This window comes from Rhincodon typus, chromosome 13, assembly GCF_021869965.1.
Source record: "Rhincodon typus isolate 14 chromosome 13, sRhiTyp1.1, whole genome shotgun sequence".
Classification (NCBI taxonomy): domain Eukaryota; kingdom Metazoa; phylum Chordata; class Chondrichthyes; order Orectolobiformes; family Rhincodontidae; genus Rhincodon; species Rhincodon typus.
The window spans coordinates 46,790,942-46,811,146 of NC_063344.1; the positions used below are offsets into that span (position 1 = coordinate 46,790,942).

General features: G+C 41.1%; 1 protein-coding gene across 2 annotated transcripts in view; it reads left to right on the top strand.

The window, feature by feature from the left end:
- The first annotated feature begins 315 nt into the window (after nt 1-315).
- Nucleotides 316-20,205, top strand: part of ift80 (intraflagellar transport 80 homolog (Chlamydomonas)) — a 164,202-nt gene continuing 144,312 nt past the window's right edge. Inside the window, exons 1-3 of one of the 2 annotated variants that reach the window (XM_048604261.1) lie at nt 316-533; nt 7,006-7,116; nt 9,498-9,566. In XM_048604261.1, coding sequence (XP_048460218.1) covers nt 9,539-9,566 — 28 coding nt within the window. In that variant the 5' untranslated portion in view covers nt 316-533; nt 7,006-7,116; nt 9,498-9,538. Of the gene's footprint in view, nt 534-7,005; nt 7,117-9,497; nt 9,597-20,205 lie in introns of those variants that run through there. The other variant, XM_048604260.1, reaches the window with a different exon arrangement.

The window sequence follows — 20,205 nt, forward strand, 5'->3', positions numbered from 1 at the left end:
TAGCAGTTTGGCAACATGCTCTAAGGACTGCACAAATAATGGTCTTGAACCAGCCACTAGGTGGTGTATGGGAGCAGAGATAATTACTTTGTAATTTCAGTCACTATGACCTCTGCTTTGGTTACATCCTTTGACGAAATGACATCATTTAGGAGATTGCAGTTTTGAATCCACATGATGTTGTGACTTTATAAAATCATATATTGAAGCACTGACAAGTCCGCCATGATGCTTCACAATAGAATTAGTTTCTTTCAATAAAAATTAGTGTCTCCCATATTGCCTTAGCATTTTCTTTAATTTTACTGCACATAAAGAATTGGTCAGTTGTGTAGGTTGGACAACAGCAGATGAGTTATATTCATCCAGTGATGATCATCAAATACTGAAGTGGAATTTATTAACAAATGAAACAATACAAGTTGTAAGACTTGCTGAAGAAATCTATCCCATAGACCTGCACTGGTTTCCAAAGACTACAGGGGGCAAGAAGCAGATCCAGACAGAAATATTTGTGCTCACCAGTACTGATGGTAAGTGCTGTTAACATGAATGTGTTTTTATAATATGCTTGTTGTGTTATAACAAAACATAATTTTGAGATTTTATTCTCGGTGAAATAGCCTATTCTGCTTGATTTCTCTTATTATGACAACTCATAATGCATCTTGTAAAAAAGAATTACCAAAAGAACCATGTTTTTTACTGTCCAACTTTTTAATTGTTTATTTTTCACCTAGGTAGTGGATATTGATGATGTGGAATAAAGCATATTTCAATTTCTCTGCCTAATATCGGCTTTAAGTAATTAGGTGCAGATTATGAAGTTATCTAATTCTGTGTGCAAACCTCACCATCAGCCTTGAATGGCAGCTGATTAAACCAGTTTCAACACTTTTTTCTAATTCCTACATAACCGCGTATGGCTTCTATGGTTAGGTTTATCAGTTGGTGCAAATAGTTTGAGGTGAGTCCGAGGTCACAAATGGCTAGATTGAGATTGTTCAAACTCATATTGTAAAATATTCATGTGATCAAGAGATTTTATAACTTTGTCAGTTTGGGCCTGACTCAAAACCATGCAAGTTCCTAATTTTATGCTCCCACGATTTACTCGAGATACACCACATTTTTGCAAGTTGGCTATTGAAAAATATGACTGAAATGTTCTGAGTATTTTCCCACAAAATAGTTTTGACAGTTTTTACTACTTATTGTTCATTGTGCAATTTTGGTATTTTTTTTTAGAATGTGGCAAATTGAAAGTAAGGCAACAAGAATTCATTGTAGATACTTTGAAGCATTTGTAAGGTGAAGGTAATGGATTATGTATTATTTACTGAGTGTAAACAGTAGAAATGATTGACTTTTGAGGGGCACAGATATTTTTAACATGAAACAAATGGGTTGAGATTTTTTGCAATATATCCGTTGTACAGTTAAGAACAAAAGTTAAAACTTTCTCACACAGTATTCATCAAAGTCATTTAAAAATCCTGATTCCTAATTCAGAATAAGTAGCCTTGTGTGCTATTGTGAAATTAAATACATTAAACAATGGTATTGTTAGTTTAATTAGACTTGTATTTCCTTGCTTAAGTATTACATTTTGAACTGGTGGAGTTCTAGCCTTTGAACAATATTGGCAGTGGTGAGTTTTGTTGAGAAAATATGGCAAGATCAAAAATTGAGATTCTGTACATTGAGGTGGTGAAAGAATATCGATTTTATACTCAGGTTTAAACAGTGAGATTTGAATCTAACTAGTGAGTAACAAGAGGCCTATTTATATCTATTAACATTTCATTATTACCCGACCTTATTTCTTTCATATGCAATTCACTATTCTTCCATGCAGTGAAGAAAGATTAGATGATGACAGTTCCGGATATGAAGGTCAATGTGGTTTCCTGGTAACTCCAACTCGCTGCTTGCTACTCCAGTCCTCCATCTTGGCCAACAGCTCCCAACATCTTGGAATTCACTCCATGGGCAACAATTGCTTGCCAATCCCCAGTCCACAGGAATTATTATTGAGCATGCACCAGTCTCATTCTATCATCATGGCACACGTTGGAATACGGTTTAGAATTTCAATGCTGCACTTTGGAGCACACTGACACTTTTCATTCTGATGTTGGTGCCAGGCTGTTTTGACTACAGGGACAGGCATTTCCTGCATTGGAGCTGGGTTCTTCTAGGAGCTGTTAACCTGCTGTCTTAGCACTCACTGATTTTGCATATACTTGGATGCTCACAGCATCTCTGCCTTGCCTTGACTTGTCTTTTTGAGCATTGTTGCCTCATTCAGAACTTAAAGACTCACAGTACTTCTTTATTACCTTGCCATTTAACAGAGACAAAAAAAAAACAGGCAGCATGTCATGGTTGTCAGCAGTCATCAGCCAAGAGGAAGCACTTTTTGCTGTAAAGGCATTGTACTATGTCAATTTCACACCAACATCATGTGCCAGAAGCTCTCATGGTAAACACACTGCATGTGCTTCAGCCAAATGGTCATGTCTCAAAGCCTAAGCGGACTAGTCCTCTGTAAACAAGGGGGTCTGTTGTCAGTCAGGGGGGTGTCACCACGGTGTCAATGCCATTGGCCACACTCAGTCCAAGAGCCTCGACATGGTCAATTGGTTTTTAGTGTAGTCAAGGCCAAGCGTTCCATATTGGTACAGTCTGGGAGTGGGCCATAATCAGTTCTGCAGGTGCAGTGCAACAGATCGGTGATCAGAATTATGGATTTGTCAGGGAGCTGCACAGAAAACAGTCAGAGATCAGTGTCATTTATTTATGTACATATGGTGGACTGTCATTTTGACTCCAAACATGTGACATAATGAACTCTCAACATGACAGTCATTTAATTTGTTGAACCCACCCATGACAAAAGACATTGTTGACGGGAAACAATAGAAGTTTTTCCTTTGAGGGAACAAGGCCAAGTGCCTCATTTTTCAAAAAGGTCAACAAGTGTTGGCAAAGAATTAGAACACTGGCAATAAGTGGGCACAAGCGATGAGAGACGATGTGGTATGGAGAAGACGTCAGATCACCTCTTGCAACCAGAACAAATAGAGATCTGGATATAACTGAGAATAATACATTACCTGAAGCATCTGATGGAGACAGTACTTTAGTAGAGAATGCCATCACATTGTGCGAACCTCCGAATATTGCCATCAGAGGAAAGGACAATGACAAATGATGTTCCTAGTATACCTAAAACATCAAAGGTTAAAGTCAACAAGAAGGATAAACAGATGCCCAAGGTACACTGACAGCTACACAGGAATCAACCTCTCCTGGAATGTCTTGTCGACTGACTGTTGTATATACAATTGTAAATATTGTGAATGTTTTCATTGCAGTAACCTCTGATGTAAAGGGATGTTGTGTATTCATATAAGTATGGTAGACTGTCATTTTCAGTCTGATCATGTGATCTAATTATGAGGGGCCACCACTGTGTGTGGAGAAGACAGTTTTCTTTTATTCGCTCGTGAGCTGTGGGCATTGCTGGCTGGGCCTGCATTTATTGCCAATCCCTAATTGCAATAGGTCTGGAGTTCTGTGTAGGCCAGACTAGGTAAAAACAGCAGTTTTCTTCCCAAAAGGCTATTAATGAACGAGATGGGTTTTTGCTGACAATTGACAGAAGTTTCATGGTCACCATTAGATTCTGAACTCCAGATGTTTGTTGAATTCAAACTCCACCGTCTGCCATGGTGGGATTCAAACCTGGATCCCCAGAACATCGTCTGGGTCACTGGATTAGAGATAATACCACTACTTCTCCATTGCAGGAATAGAACATGCTGGGATGCAGAGGGTCAATATTTGTGAAGAGGGGCGCAACCCAAATATAAGGGTGGATGACAGTCGTACATTTGGAGCACATGGGATACTGTGGAAGAGATGGGGGAGAGTGGAGTTGTCATTGGTGTTCACCACCACCCTGACCTCGACAGGGGGACAGTGCAACAGATTCGTTGGCTTGGCTAAGTTGTAGACCTGAGGTTCAGGAGGTAACGTTGGGAGATAAAGACTTAAATACAATAGTTGGGTGGGAACATGTGGAAACTCCGAACTGATGGTGTAGTGATTGTAAAGAGGACAGCCAGGCGGAGCTCATAGAATGAGTTCCCTGAATCGGGCTGTTAATCTGGTCCAATCATGGAACCCTGTCTGACAAATATAAGTAGGAATGTCAGAGATTCTGTTCACTCTGACAGTGACTCTGAGGAAACTGGATTAGTGTCAAGGACTCTCCACGTGTAAATAAAGGGTCACTTGGTGACCGAATTCCAGCCTCTGTGGAGTCATTTCAAATGGGTTGACAAGGAGCACAAGAAATAAAGGACATGAGATTTGGGGGTCACATAGATTACAGGGCTGAACCTATGACTCATTCTGCAAAACATGACCTGTGTTGCCCCTCCATTCGCATCCAAATTACAAGTGTGCAACAGAAATGAAAAATAGCTGCCACCACACCCAGTGTGTGCAAAGTGAGCATTTCTTTTCATCTGTAAATGTCTGTCTCTGCTTATGAGTGATGTGAGGAACTTCAAGGGACAATTGCATTAATCAGGCACATGCACATTGCAGGTTAAAGACCTCTGTCATCATTAAAATTGTGTATCTGAAACACCTGATCAACTATGTGGCATACAAATAAAAGCAAAATACTGCAGATGCTGGAAGTCTGAAATATAAATGGAAAATACTGAAGAAACTTGGCATGACTGGTAGCACCGGTGGAGATAGAAACAAAGTTAACATTTCAAATCTATTGTGACTCTTCTTCAGAATAGAATTTAAATCCTGACCACAATCTTGATCATATCGATGGTCATTAAAAATTAATCCCTGTGAAGCAGGAATAATCATAGGTGATCTTAAAAGTGTTGTCTGTGGGTGACTACTCACAAAGACAATCCAAGGTCTTGTAGGTTGCTCATGGGTGTGGAGCTGATTTCCTCTCACTATCAACTGTATTTGCTAACATGCCCTTATATGCAGTACTGCCCCCTTTCTTGAATAATTATCAGGATGTTGGGAACTGGGCTTTAGTAATCTTACTGCACTTGCAGTCTTCTGTATTTGTGAAGCGTTTCTTGTACTGTGTACAACAGAGTAAGGCCATGAAGAGGCATTTCATGGTCTTCCTTATCAATGTCCTCCATGACTCACTGTATCAACAGCTATGCTAAACTGTCATTTGCGTGGAATCTGAATGCTGACTACTCACATCACAGAGAATTGTTCAGTTTCCAACATTACCAAAACAGGTTCTTTGAACCCGTGACTAATGGATCCAGCAATGGGTTATCGTTGCTGTGGCTGCAGTGCACCACAGGCTAAGAGAAATTGAAGAGGAATAAATGCACTCGCAAACCCAAGACCAGTCCAGGGCGGCAAACGGCCTCCACGTGAAGCCACAGCTGAAGGTACCCTCAAGAGTCTATCATCCTCAATGCCATTTCCTCCAGATGCGTGAAGCACATCGATGCTGCAGACTGTGGGTGCTCTGGGATGCCATCACAGAATTACGCAGTCTACTGGTGTGAGACATGTGGCCTCAAGGAGTGGGTGGCCCTTGTATCCCTGTGGCCATCAACGTGACAGCTATGCCACAATGTCATGCAACTGGCTATTTCTAAGGATCCACTGAGGACCTGTGCTAAGTACCTCAAACTTCAATCCACAAATGTATTGAGGCTTTTAATGATGCAATTTATGCCAGATCACATTGCTTCATCTGTTTCCCCACAACAAGGTCAGTACTCAGGCCAGGCAGTAGACTTTGCAAACAAAGCTGGCACTACTGTTTGTACATACCTTGCCTGAAGGGCACCAGATCACAACAGGTTTGCTTTCATCAACAGAAAAGGGTTAATTCCATCAATGTATACGTCTTCTCTGATCATTGGTACCTATCTTCGAAGTCTGTGCCAGGTACCCTGGAAGCTGCCATGATGCCTTCATCCTCGAGAACATTAATTTTCCTGTCTCATTTCAAGTCTGGATGCCTGACAAGGATGGGAAACAAGTCTATTTGTGATAGCAATGTTTGACCTTGTGCACAGCTACTGTTTAAATGTTGTACTGGCAGCGGAAATCAGGCATGGTTTTGCAGTGCCAAATGTGTTTGCCACAGGTGAACACATGACAGTGTGAGTACAGCCCCTAGACACCAGATGGATATATAACAAGGTAAGCAAAAGCGCAATGCGTGAGAATTTGATAGAGCTGATGAAAATGAACCCTGCATGAAAGTCCCCAGAATTGACACTTAGCCAATTTTTGGGAAAACTTAGCCCAGTGTTACAAATACACCAAAAAATGGCTGACTCTGCTGCTAAAATCAATCTAATTTACATAAGTCATGATTTCATAACCATTATTGTACAACTGTCAGTGATCTGGTTGAATCTTTTAATGATTAATGCTATTTGTTCTACTTACATTTTACTTGATAATGCCAAATTTTGGAAAGATTTTTGTGCGGACATGTTGATTAACCTTTTTAGCTCATTTGTCCATGTGTTAAAATTGTCGGTTATAAGATTGTTGTTCTCCATCAAAGGTAGTGTCAGTAGTTTCTTTTTATTGATTGTGAATTTCCAAAGGTGTTTTACAGTCATGAAAAACAGTTATCAAGAAATTGTACAAGAGTTATGTGATATGACTTGAAGTACAGATGAATTGGTAAGTTTTGAGGAAGCTATAGTTTGAGTGAGAGAGGTAGCATGCTGGATGGATTTAGAGGGAGAGCAGCAGAGCTAAGATAAGGTAATTGGAAGTTACAGCAGGGAGTTGCAAAACCATGGAGGATATATCCAGCTACCAAGATCACATTTGCTTTAACTGCATTGAATTTGGATTCAATTATCGTATAACCAATTATTAATTTTTTATAGAAGTAAAGCAATTGAAAATTAGTGCATTTAGTTTGCAAAAAGATAATGAGTAACATTACATGTGTTAAAGGCAAATTTCATCTGGTTTCAAAGACTGGGCGGGTGGAAAAAAGTGTAGAAGCCCATCGTGGAGCTGTGCTGGCAGGAAGGTGGAATTATGAGGGAACTGCTTTGGTAACAGGTGAGTGAAGTATTATAAAAACTAATTTAAGCTATTTGAAATTCTCCATCTTTGGGGGAAATGCATAATTAAAAGTATAATTCTTTATTCTGTATCCTCTGTACACTGTGGAAGTCTGTATTTGCTCATAGATTTCACGCGTTCTGGGGAAATTGGTGCTGAGCATGTATAAGAAAATATTCTTTTAAGTCTCAAATAGACAATGCCTCCTATGCTCCCGGAGCTGGCAATATTTTCCTGTTTCTTTTTTTCCATAACCAATTTCTTTTTTGTTCTTGAAATATGAACGCGAAAAGTGCCGGAAAGTCTGGAAAACTCAGGAGAGAAAAACTGTTAATGGCATTGATAATATTGATAGTAATTACCCACCCCAGGATAAGTAAGAGACAGATAGTGGCAGGGGATGGGTGGAAGCATTAAAATGAAAAATGAATGAAGAGGCACAACACTTCAATTCCAGTGGTTCTGGCACAGTTACCCCCTGTTACCAGCACCCATTGTTTGAGATAAATTTGAGAACCAGAGTTAAATTTGAAATAAGGTATTGTCATGCTACTGCTGAGCTTTTGAGGAGGCCAAACATTGAGCAGTCAGAATGGGATTGAACTCCAAAGATTCACCACACTCTAAGTGAAGAAATTCTTTCTCACCTCCGTGCTAAAGGACCTGCACCTTATTCTGACTCTGCTGCTAAAATCACTCCAATGTACTTAAGTCATGACTTCAAATGATTAATATACCACTGTCAGTGAACTGGTTGTATCTTTTAATGATCAATACCTCTCTGGTTTTGGACCCCACAACCAAGGGGAATGTCTCTCCTGTTGATCTCTGTAAGAATTTAATGTCTGATCGAGATCACCTTTCATTCTTCTAAACCCCAGAGAATATATGCTCAGTCCAGTTAATCTTTCCATCTTTCTTTGGTAAATGCATCTTTCCCTGGTTAAGGAGACCAAAGTTGTACACAATACTTTTAAGTGTGATCTCACCAAGTCTCTGTATATTTGCAATAAGGCATCTTTATACTCAAATTCTCTATTAATAAAGGCTAAGATACCACACTTGTAGATAGAACAGAGAGGATAGTTAAAGTGACTACTCATTGTATTTGCTATCCCCAGTGTTAAGAAGTCCACATTGTGGGCTGTAAATGCTGTATTCCAAGTTGGATGAAGTACAAGTATATCACTGTTTCACTTGGAAAAGGTACTTTAGTCCTCATTGACAGGACGACAGCAGTGAAACTCCTTTTCTGAAATCTGCCAGAGGAGGCCAACAGGTGTTGAGAATAAGCCAGAGTTTTATGGAGGAAATGGCCTTTTGGGAAAGAAGCTGGATGAAAAGTGGAAACAAGGATGTCATTGCTCAGGGAATCGTGCTTGAGGCGATTGAAATGGAAGAGAATAATTCATGTGGACAGGAGTGTGGAAAATTGGACAGATGCAGTTAAAACTCCTAGTTTTAATGGTGGACAAGAATCTTTGCAGAAACAAAGAAGTAGGCATTTCAAAAGTAAAAGCAACAAAAAAACTTACAACATCACTTTTTGATTGGACATTTCAGAGGTTTTGGTTTCATATGTAGGATAATTGGATCATATTTAACAGATGGGGAATGGAGGTGAGTCCTCACAGGAGGTAGCGTGAAGCGTACTGAAATTAAGGCACAATGGGAGTCAGTGTCTTGTTCCTTGTGTCAGATGTTTTGTCAGAAAAAAAACTGATGTTGCCCTCTAGCCTTTCAAAGGTAGCAGATTGATTGTGCCATTCCATTTGCACAGCAGGAGGCTTAACTAATGTATAGCTGTGGGACACCTCTGCTCCTGTATAAAAAATTGCTCCCCTGCACCCTAGAAAATATCTTGAGCAAAAAATCTGGAGGTTGTAACAGTTAGTCACCCTTCACACTGGTTTGCAATGTTCCGCAGTATTTACAAAAACAACTGTGAAATCCAGTGAAAGATTATTTGACAAATTTCAATCTTGTTACAAGACCATTTTTCTAGTTGCCAATGCATGAATTTTTATGAAAATGCTTTTGCTTAGTCTGCTCGTACAGTGATTCCTAACAGCCTCTCCTTCCTTAGCCATTGCGAATCAACCAACTTTGATTTTGATTTATCATACAATGACTACAAAAAGACAGTGCTCTTAAAGGTTACTTGTTATTACCTTCCTCTTGTTGGTAATGGTTGTAGATATGTACCTGACAGGAGAATGACTCCAAGTAACTAGAAATATTACATGGCACATAAATTAGTTGAAAGCCTAGGAACACTTCTAAACCATATAGAACCTAACAGAACTTCACTTGCAAGTAGAAAATCAGTTTTTTAAAAAAATTTTGCATCTAATGGAATACTATTTGTACTTCCACAGTTGGTGAAGATGGACAAATTAAGATTTGGTCCAAAACTGGAATGCTGCGATCCACAATGGTGCAACAAGGTAGATTTTTGAATTACAAGATTCATCTGGGTATGTAATTAGTTTTTGCAGGTAGTATAGCAATTCCAGGGTAATGCTAAAGTGAGTGCTACGTTTTTTATATCATGCACAATAGAGTATGTTCGTACATTTCAGTATTTAAGCACAATTTCCTTATTCCTACTCTTGGGTAGACAATTTTTTATTTCCAAAATATGCTTTATTCATTAATTGTCTATAAGTACAAGCAAAAAGAACAAAACAGTTTATTGCAAACTTTGCAGAAAATAGTGGAATTTTGACATTCCTCATTACAGCTTTAATCCAGTCACAACAAAAAAGGCATTTTCTACAAGGGTATCTCAAAATGTAACAGATGCTTGTTCTGTTTTAACAGAAAGACCTAGGTGGCCTTTACCTACGGTGGCAGCTGTCCCAAGCTTTAGTGCGTCCCACAGCACTTACTCCTGGACCTTAGAATTGGTTGAGATCACCTCTTTTCACTGGAAGACCAGCAGGTTTCAGGCAGTCCAAAGAGTGTCTTTCACCGAGTTGATGATCCTCCAGGCTCAGTTGATGTTTGTCTTGATGCGTGTCCTGCAGAACAGCCCGTAGAGCAGAATCCTGCATCATGGAGGTGCTTGAAGGAGATATGTGACAGTCTTATTACTACTGCAGCTGTCTCGAGGGCAGAGTGCAGTGGTGCAGAGAGTCCAGGCATTCATGAAGGATCTGATGGGTAGAGCTCTGTTGACCACTAGCCAAGCTACATCTTGGTGCTTGTTGGAAAGTTTTGGCAATGAGGCATTCTGTCAAATGACTTTGACAGTCTGCTCAGGGAGCGACCCAACAGGATCCACCTTCTCTTTTCCCCACAGGGCCTTGATGACATTATGTGCAGATATTCCATGATGGACTTGTGGTCATAGGTGATATGGAATGGTCCAACTACTTGGCTAGACCCATCCTTCGTAACACTGGGATAGGTAGATCATCAGTTACACTTGGCGTTTGCCTATGCACAGCTTGATGCAGCCACACACCAAAGTGACCATCAGCATGAGGGCCGTGTTTGATTCATCCTTCACCCACCTCCCCCCTCCTCATCCAGAGCTTGTACATGTTGTCCCTGCATGTGGTTCATCTTTGACCTCCAGATGAAGTGAAAAATGGCTTGGGAGACCACTGAGGCATAGGCTCAGGGAATGGGCTAGATCTCCACCATGTGCAGCAACACTAAGAGTGCCTCACACCTGGTGACTAGGTTATAACCCACAATGGAGAGGGAACGGTACTTCCACATGCTCAGTTTCTGCTTCACCTTGGAGATACAGGTTTCAGTGCATGCTCCAGCTCCTCCAAACAATATTCCCAGTACCTTCAGATAATTTGAACAGGTGATGAAGAGAATAAAAGATCAGTCAGCCCAGTTCCCACAGAGCATGGTCTCATTCTTGCCTCAGTTTATCTTGGCATCTGAGGCCATTTTGAACTGGTTGCAGATGCTTATTTGTGCATTGACAGTAGACCAAACAGAAAATGATGACATTATCCATGTACAAGCCGTCCTTGACCTACAGGCCTCTGCTGCCTGCAATAATTACCCCTCTCAGGCTCTCAGCAAAAGTTTGACTCAGCAAAAGACCCTCTTTGCTACCTTGTTTGTGCGTGGCACCGAGAAAGAGAGAGAGCAGCCCTGCATGACTCAGGAAGTTTTCTTATTCCCACCTGTTGATTGAGACTGTACTACTGATATTTGTGCAAAGCAGTGGGATCCAACTGCAGATTCCCTCCCCAAAGTCCATTTTGGATCTCATGTCTCTCATGTAGTTGTACGATAGTCTGTCAAGGTCTTATCCTGGTTCAGGCTGATGAGCCGGGTGGCTACACCCCTGTTCTACGTGTAGTTGATGGTTTACTGAGTAGCACGAGGCTTTCAGATCTTTCTGCTTGATACACCTCAGATTTGGTCAGGGTGAATCACCGACTGAGAGTTATTCTTAGATGAGCATAGTCACCTGATTCCTATGCACAAGATCTCAAACTCTATACTGGTAGCAGCTTCATTGTGTTCTTTTACCCTTCTGTCAGAAAGTCAAAATTTAATGTGGTTAGCACTTTTCTAGTCTGTCTTCTTATCAAACTGTGTGTGCAGATTGTTTTTGCACTTGGCATTGTTTTCTTTTGGCATGTAGGAACAACATGGTGTCATGGAGCTGAAATATTTAATGTGGTCAGAGTCACTTGTTTGCCGTTTCTACTTTCTCCGTTGTTTCAGGTAATCACGGTTGCTAACAATTCCTTGTCTGATGATGGTTTCCGGTTGTGATTGAACAAGTTCCAATACTCTTTATTGTTGTTAGGTTTAAGCCAAGTCTGTGGTCTTATGTTTGAAGGCAACAAAATATATCAATTTCTCAATCCTTACAGTAAAACAGTATATGATTTGACACTGTTAGTTGAAATATCAAATGCCATATCATATAACCCTGCAATTAAGTATGTTGGACATAACTTTATGAAGAGAGTTTTTGTCCGTTGTTCTATCTGAAGTTGACCATTGTTACCTTCAAATTGATTTCCAGTTACCGTTATCTTATATTTATGCAGATTGTTGAAACTTATACAAGTTTGATGAAAAATTACAAATTCGGTATCAAGGCACATGGATGTGTAGAATGACATAATAATTCATAGAAATCTGGGAAGCAAGATAGGAACAAGATCAAGTCAATCACCCTTTTAAACCTGTTCTGCAAACTAGTTAGATCATGACTGATTTCTGTTTAAACTCCATTTATCAATACACAGAAACCTGTCTTAAGACTGTTTTACTGTTTTAGGAAAACAATTAACTTCATTTTAGGCCAAGTGTGGAATAATGTATATACAGATGTAGAATAAGTATTAAGTAGGAAGCAGTTTCTTTTTCCTGTTTTACCACATGTTAATTCATTGAGCTCAGTTGGTGGGTCCTGATGAAAAGGACAATAACTTTGCCATGTAAGGAGAAGTATATTTGGAGGCAGATCCTTTTTGACACATTTTCCACAGTGTCAGTTTAGTATTGGGGGCAGATTGTTTACAAAACCACTTTTTTCTCTTGGATGGTGGATACTAAGGAAAACAATGAAAGAATTTTTATAAATAGTTTTTAAAATTTGTCGGAGTCATGGCTTAGTATAAAAGAAAATGGTTGAGTTTGTTTGAATTCAAACCAGCTTCAAGATATCACTGGAGTTCCTCAGGATAGTGTACTAGGCCCAATCATCATCTGCTGTTTTATCAATGACCTTCCTTTTATCATCACATTAGAGGTGGAGACATTCTCTGACGATTGCACAATATTTAGCACCATTTGCAGTGCTTTGGATGCTGAAGCAGTCCATGTCCAAATGCAGCAGGACTTGGACAGTATTCAGGCATGAGCTAATAAGTGGCACATTTGTTCCACACAAGTGCCAGGCAATGACCGTCTCCAAGAGAGAATCCAACCATTGCCCGTTTATATTCAATGGCTTAGCCAATGCTGAATCACTCATCATCAACATAGAATCATAGAGTCATAACAGCATGGAAACAGACCTTTGGGTCCAACTTGTCCATGCTAACCAAATTTCCCAAACTAAAATAGTCCCACTTACCTGCATCTTGGAGGTTACCGTTTTAAAAAAAAGAACTGGACCAGCTGTATTAATACTGAATGTCCAAGAGCAGGGCAGAGACTGGGAATTCTGTAGCAAGTAACTCTCTGCCTCAGTCCCCAAAGACCATGCACCATCTACAAGCCACATCAGGAATGTGATGGAATTCTCCCTACCTGCCTGGACTAATGCAGCTCCAAGAATACTCAAGAAGCTTGACCCATCCAGGACAATGTAGCCCACATGACTTGCATAGAATGCTGCACTTCGCCAGTGAGGGCTTGAGGGTATCCCTGATGCGTTTCCTCTATCTACCTGGGGCTCGCCTGCCATTTCAGAGCTGGGAGTAGAGCACCTTCTTGGGGAGTCTTGTGTCGATCATGCGGATGATGTGCCCAGCCCATCGCAGCTGATCAGGGGTGGTCAGTGCCTTGATGCTGGGGATGTTGGCCTGGTCTAGGACACTGGTGTTGGTGCATCTGTATTCTCAGTGGATTCGCAGGGTCTTGTGCAGCCAGCATTGATGGTACTACTCCAGTGCCTTGATGCGCCTACTGTAGGCAGCCATGTCTCAGAGCAGTATAAGAGGGCAGGAACCACCACAGCTCTGTATATCATGAGCTTGATGTTAGATATGATGTTGTTGTCCTTGAACACCCTTTTCCTCAGGCGGCTGGAGGTTGCGCTAGCACATTGGAAGCGGTGCTGGATCTCTTCAACAATATCTGCTTTGGTTAACAGGACACTCCTGAGGTATTGGAAGTGGCCAGTGTTCCCTAAGGTCTCCCCGTGGACCTGGTTCGCTCTACAATGTCAGCCAGGTTGGTGGAGGACCTTTATCTTGCAGATGAGACCCGTGCTCTCATATGCCACAGTAAAGGTATTGACAATGGTCTGGAGTTTAAACCTCTGAGTTTGCATATAAGCAAGCATCATTCGAATACTGTAGCTCAATGACACTGGTTGGAAGACTTTCGTTGTGGCTTGAGGGTGGTGGCAGTTGAATAATTTCACACCGGTCCTGTAGGTTAGTTTCACCTCCAGCAGGGAGCTTATCAGCAGTGAGGTGAAACATTGTAGTGAGGTAGATCAAGAAGAGTATTGGGGCGATGACACAGCCCTGCTTGACACCAGTCTGAACAGGGAATGGGTCCGTGGTGGAGCCATTTGTCATTACCATGACATGGAAGTGGAGCAGGTGAAGGATGGTGACAAACATCATGGTGCAGTCAAAGCGGAGAAGGATGTTCCATATTGCTTCCCATTTGATGCTGTCAAAGGCCTTTGTAAGATTGAAGAAGGCTGCATACAAGGGTATGTTCTTTTCCATGCACTTTTCCTGCAGCTGTCACACGGTGAAAATTATATCTGTTGCACCCCTCCGTGGCCGGAAGCCGCACTGCAATTTTGGGAGGAGTTCCTCAGCCACAGGGAGGAGATGGTTGCAGAGGACCTTGGTGATGACTTTTCCAATGGTCAGCAATGGGGAGATTCCCCTGTCAGACTTGTTCCCTTTTTTGAAAATGCCTTCAACTGTGGCATCCCAGAACACTCCTGGGATGCTCTCCTCCTTCCAGATAAGACAGACAAGGCATTAAGCTGCAGCAGGACCTCTTTGCCTCTGCACTTCAATGCCTCAGCAGAGATACCGTGTGCTCCAGCAGCCTTGTTGTTCTTGAGCTGGCAGATGGCATTCTCCACTTTGTGCGGGGCTGGAGTTTTGCTGAGCTTGTGGTATGTAGCTGTGGGATATGGTCAAAGACGCTCGGATCAGTGACAGACCCTGGTTGAGGAGGTCTCTGAAGTGCTCTGCCCAGCATTATTTTAATGGCTTCTTTATCTTTGACAAGAGTCTCTCCATCCTTGGATGTTTCGTCTGTAGATGGGCTTGACAGCACAGAAGAAACCCTGCACATCATGGTTGTCAGCCATTCGTTGTACCTCTAGTACTTACTTCACCCACCACCTCTTCTGTATGTCACGGGTTCGTTGTTGGACCTTGGCCTTCAATTGCCTGTAGGTCTGCCTTTTCTCTTCGGAGTGTAGTCGCTGTTTTACACTCAGAAATGCCATTTTTGGGATATAAGAAGATACGATGGCATATTGGTATAATCCAGCAGCGTAAAGGTACTTTGTTTGCCTCAAGGCACAGTGTTCTACAACTGCATGCAAAGTGCTTAGTTTTGACGCATGAGAAGCTTGGATTTGTCCATGGAAATTGACTTTCACGTTGAAAATAACAAGCATTTATAAAAAGCTTTAAATGATTTTGACCTATTTGTGAGAATCCAACTATGTAGTGTGTCATATTAGAGTACTTGATGATGTTATATTCAATAATTTGAATACTCCTACACAATTTCTGTAATTTTTTTCTTGTTTTTATCACCGAGTAGAAATTAACTCAAAACATCAGCTTACTGCCTCAAGTCTCCCCCTGCTTCTGTCTTGATAAAACTGTTGAATTCCAGTCAGCATTTAAAGCCTTCTGTTATACATTAGCATTCCAGAGTGACAATGTGTTAATTTTTGCATGCTTTTGACATGTGGTTTCATTGTATATGTATTGCTTGCTACTGGCCATGAACTACGTAATAAGAATTATTTGGAGTATATTGTCTTGGGACATGTCTCTGTTGTTTCTGGTTATGAATCCACAATATACATACAATGAAACCAGATGTTAAAGGTTTGCCTTTGGAATGAATATTCTTTAGTATTTAGGGTGTAATCAATACAAGGAGAGAAACAAATTGTGCAACAGCAATTTAAACTATAGGCAGAAAGCATGTTTATTTATTCTGCATTCTACTAATGCGTTGCTGAAAAATGACGTTTTGTTAAAGCTTTTCATCCTCATCAGGACAATCCGCAAGAAATTTCAAATTAAAGATAAGGAACATATATACAGTGAGAGACAAGTGTAGATTGGGTGGCATGTAGACTTTGATCGAGGTATTGCTGTGAAGAATACATCAGTTACTGATGACTGACAGTTGACTGCCAAGCTTTGATTAAATTTTAAACAATGCAGGTCAAATCTGATTGGTTCATTTCTCAAGTCAATGCATTTATCTATTAATTAGAGTCCACTTATCAACCAATCAGCACTTTTCTCTCTTACCCCTCTACTTTGGTATTTCATACAAATGAAAATGTCTTATGAATGCAACAGGAAAAGTGTTGGCAAAATTTGTTGGTTTCAGCAATACTCAAGTTCCATACTACTAAATGATTAGTTCTTATAGTAGTTAGCTATAGAGATATCATTTTGTATAGTAATGATAATCTTGCAGAAACCAGTTACAATGTAAGTAGTTTACAGGAAATCATCCACTGTTTTTGTGAGAAACAGAAATATGTCTGGTGGAGGAAGGATATGTCTTGAGTTCAGAGTAACCCCTTTGGATATGTAGCTGCTGATGTTCCTGAGAGATTTCGTACCAGCAGGGAAAAATTTTGGGCTGGATACATGAGCACTTATTTGCTTTCCCACGTTTACCACCTCTGTCTAGAAGAGCCGTGCCAGTCATGATTAAACAATATAGTATTGGAAAAGGACACTTGTACAAAGAAATATTAACTTGTTGAGTATCCTGGCTGATTGCAGTTTCAGCAACATTCAACAAACTCTTTTCCATCCAGGATAAAACTCTCCATTCAGCTCCTTTTCCCCATTGATGCACAGTGACAGCATGATGTACAATCTACAAGATGTACTGCAACAACTCAACAAAGCTTTTTCAACAGCCATCTTATAAAATCCCAACCTTGACCAAGTAAAACTAAGGATAAAGTTGCCTTACCCCAGAGGACCCACATGGCTGTTGTCTCATTAGAGAGAGATGACTGGTAGTGAATTTAGCCTGAGGTCACCATGCCTCAGGCAAGGGCTAAGGCTGAGAAGATATGACTTTCGTGGTAACCTCAACCAGTGCCAACTAGAAGGACAAGGGTAGCAAATAAATAAGAACACGGTACTCATCTGAAAGTTTACCTCCAAACCAATTAGAACTTTGTTATTGTTCCTTCACTGTTGCTGTGACAAAATCCTGGAACTTCCTTCCAAACACCACTGTGGCTGTCCCTACACATCAAGGACTGCAACAGTTCAAGTTGACAGATCACTACAACCGTACTCTAGGGCAAATAGGGATCCACAATAAATGTTAGCCTTGCTAGTAATACCCATATCCAATGCATGAATAAAAAAATTGCACGTACCCACGCAAATTGGAGAAAAAAATTGTTCGATTACTTAAATTCCTATATTACAGGCTATGCTTTATTTTAAAAAAAAAGCACTCTTGTTTATAACTTTTTTATTGTGGTCACCACATGGATAGTTCCAAAGGTTTAATGCACCATTTAAGTACAATCATCTCTGCAGTTAACTGTCCCGAACCAATGTTTCCTGTAACCTTTTCCAGCTGCTATGCAGACCTCTGAAGTCCATGCACAGTTGTAGCCATAGGCATACTGATCATTGTGCGTGGAGCTTCCCAGCAGTTGCGCAGCTTTGAGGGAATATTGTCCTAATGGGCTGCTGACCCATATCCCCAATGTGTCCTGAAACCATAACTGCAGGATTATCTCAGCTCTCCAAAGCGGGTGCCTTGGCTATCCAAAAGAAGACTACTGAGAATTGACCTGCCCTTACCAGGGCTAATATGCACACTGGATTTCAAAGCCCAATTCTGAGGAGGCAGTTTCTAATTTAAATGGGAATTACACTCGTGTGAACCTTAGCCGGGCCCCAATTTAACCATCATGAAAATAAGAGAGGCTGGTTTGGGGATGAGAGTTGTGATTCTGGACAAATTACATCCACCTAAAACTAATTTCACTGGCTTGCTGTCCGCAAAATCCTGCATCTGCCTCAGTTTTAAATGTTGGCTTACATTTCCTTTAGTCTGCAGTCACTGTGTTAAACTGCATCAAGGAGCTCAGATCCATAACTAAAAATGTTCAAATTGATGAGGTGTAGAGGAGGAGGGCTGACTTTGATTCACAGACATGGAGAAGGCTCAGTGGTAGCTGATGTACTACATGTGGGATGAGACCACTCAGGTCACAGCCAGAACTTTCAAACTTTTGTTATGCCACACTGGTGTAGCACACTGGAAATCAAGCTCCACTATTCTCAGTCATAAAAAAAGTTAAGTTTAATCAAAATACACAAAGTCCCCAATTTACCTGTCTAATGGACTCAGGTTAACAGAAAACATAGACCAGGTTTCCGTGCTTTAAGAATAACTACCTAATACAAATAAACAGATTTTAATCATCGGTAAATAACGATGAACTGTCAACTTCCAACTTTCTCAGAGATAGTAGGAACTGCAGATGTTGGAGTCAGAGATGACTGTGGAGCTGGAGGAACACAGCAGGCCAGGCAGCATCAGAGAAGCAGGAAAGTTGACGTTTCGGGTTGGGTCGGGTCTGGTGTGAAGAAGGATCCCGACCCGAAATGTCAACTTTCCTGCTCCTCTGATGCTGCCTGGCCTGCTGTGTCCCTCCAGCTCCACACTGTGTTATCAACTTCTAACTCTACTGTTTAAAACTCTAACTCTTTTCTAAAACCCCTCTACAGATTCACATACAGACACAGAGCAACAAAAAAAGGGTATTATGGATGGAAGGAAAAATTACTGAGGAAACAGTTTATTAGCACCAATACTTAGGATGTGCTGGGGTAATCTTTTAGTTTCCCATGTCCTTCAATTCTGTCATCCTTTCCTTCAGTTTCTTTCAGAGACACAAAGTGACTGGTTCACACATAAAAAAGTCTGATTTTTTTAAAAAATTAAAAACAACGGCCTACAGCAACTAATGGGACAAAGCAACTAGCTTGCTTTAGCTTCTGGTATTTTCACTGGAGAGAGAGAAAGAGACATGTATTTCCAGATGTCCAAAGGCTCTTCCCTGTAACATTGACACCCACAAGCTGCTCAACTACCTAAGAACCAACCAGTCGTCATCAGGCTGATGTTCTTTACACCCACAACAGGGTACAATTCCTTAAAACAATCAGCAGTTTTTTGACCACTGACCCATCATTATCACCTTCCCCACTCAACTTGCAAAGCAGGGGCTTTTCTTGCCTGTGTTTGATCTTTAACTTCACACCCCATGAAGTCTATGTTGAGGAGCCCAGGATAACTCCTTTCCAGCTGTACCACATGGTGTTCCCATGTATCTGCAGCCCTTGTCCTTCTGGATGGGAGTGGTCAAGGCTTTGGGAGGTGCTGTCTAAGGAGATTTGGTGAATTTCTGCAACTCATGTTGTATATGGCACAAACTGCTGCTACTGAGTGTTGGTGATGGGGAAGTGGATGTTAGTGGTTGTGGTCCCAGTCAAGTGGGCTGCTTTATCCTGGAACATATCAAGTTTCTTGAGTGTTGTTGGAGCTGCACCCACCCAGGCAAGTGGAGAGTATCCTGTCACACACCTGACTTGTGCCTTATAGATGGTTGACAGGCTCTGATGAGTCAGAAGATGAATTAGTTGCTGCAGGATTCCTATCTTCTGACTTACTTTTGTAGCCAGTGTTTTTATATGGTGAGTCCAGTTGAGATTCTGGTCAATGGTAATCCCCAGGATGTTAGTGGGGGATTCAGATATGGTAATGGCTCTGAATGTTAAGGGACAATGGTTAGATTCTCCCTTGTTGGAGATGGTCATTGCTTGGCATCTGTGAGTTTTGATTGTTACTACCCTGTTTTAGCCCAAACAGGGATATTGTCCAGGTCTTGTTTCATTTGGACATGCAGTGCTGTAGGAGTCTGAGGAGTTACAAATGGTACAGAACATTATATAATCAACAACAAATATCCCCAGCTCAGGCTTTATGATGAAGGAAAGGTCATTGATGAAGCTGCTGGAGATGGTTGGACCTGGGACACAACCCTGAGGTATTCCTGCAGAGATGTCTTACAACTAAGATGACTGACCTCCAAACACCACTACCATCTTTCTTTGCCAGGTATGATTGCAACCGGTGCAGAGTCTGCTT